Here is a 714-nt window from a genome sequence, read left to right on the forward strand (position 1 = left end):
TATGGTAGCACTTGTTGGTCCGGAAGGGGCCTTTTCTACATGCACATCTGGAAAGCCGCTCATTGAGCGTGTGCCGTCTCTACACAGCTGTTAGCTGTTTCGTCGCTGTTCGCCGCCATCGCGGATCGCGTGAGCCTAAACAAGAGTCCGGTTATAATCGGATCCGTTCGGGCCTGCACCCCTCGTCACCGCCTGCGAATGCCCAAGCGCAAGGAACGCGAGTATCCGTTTCGCCACTCGATTGCCGAGTTTTTCGACCAGTCAGAGCACTCTGAAGCTGCTGTTTCTCTACGTATAAGTTTTGAATTTCGCATTGATCGACTTTTCGCTTCGTCAAGTTTCTCGGTTATCTGATTCCGGACGCCGCTTTGAATAACTGAACTTTTCATAACCAACCATGACTTCTTTAAATCCGCAAGGATGGATTTCTAGGACTATTACTTAGAAACTTATGGAAATGGTGGACAAGCAACAACAGCTGCTTAAGGCCATGACCAAGCGCGAGGTCAAGGTGGAGGGAATGCGCTTGCCACAATTCTTTGGCAAGATGGGAAAATCTGTGGATTTGTACTTCGAGCAATTGGCTCAGTACTTTAAAGCAAAAAATATTGACTGGAAAAGTGACGCCCAAAATTCTCGAATTTTAGCAATTACTCCTGCGAATTTCAAAGGAAATGCTGCCGCTTGGTACAAGCTGAACAAGCGTGAGATTAA

The 714-nt window shown here is 47.3% G+C and overlaps 1 protein-coding gene across 1 annotated transcript in view; it reads left to right on the forward strand.

Annotated features, from left to right (window-relative positions):
* Positions 1–451: 451 nt before the first annotated feature.
* PHALS_03221 (uncharacterized protein) overlaps positions 452–714 on the forward strand; it is a gene marked incomplete at both ends in the record, with an annotated part of 417 nt that continues 154 nt past the window's right edge. The window contains one exon of the mRNA XM_024717499.1: positions 452–687. Coding sequence (XP_024582992.1) covers positions 452–687 — 236 coding nt within the window. The remainder of the gene's footprint in view (positions 688–714) is intronic.

The sequence above is a fragment of the Plasmopara halstedii genome, assembly GCF_900000015.1.
Source record: "Plasmopara halstedii genome assembly, contig: Scaffold_2103, whole genome shotgun sequence".
In the NCBI taxonomy this organism is placed as follows: domain Eukaryota; phylum Oomycota; class Peronosporomycetes; order Peronosporales; family Peronosporaceae; genus Plasmopara; species Plasmopara halstedii.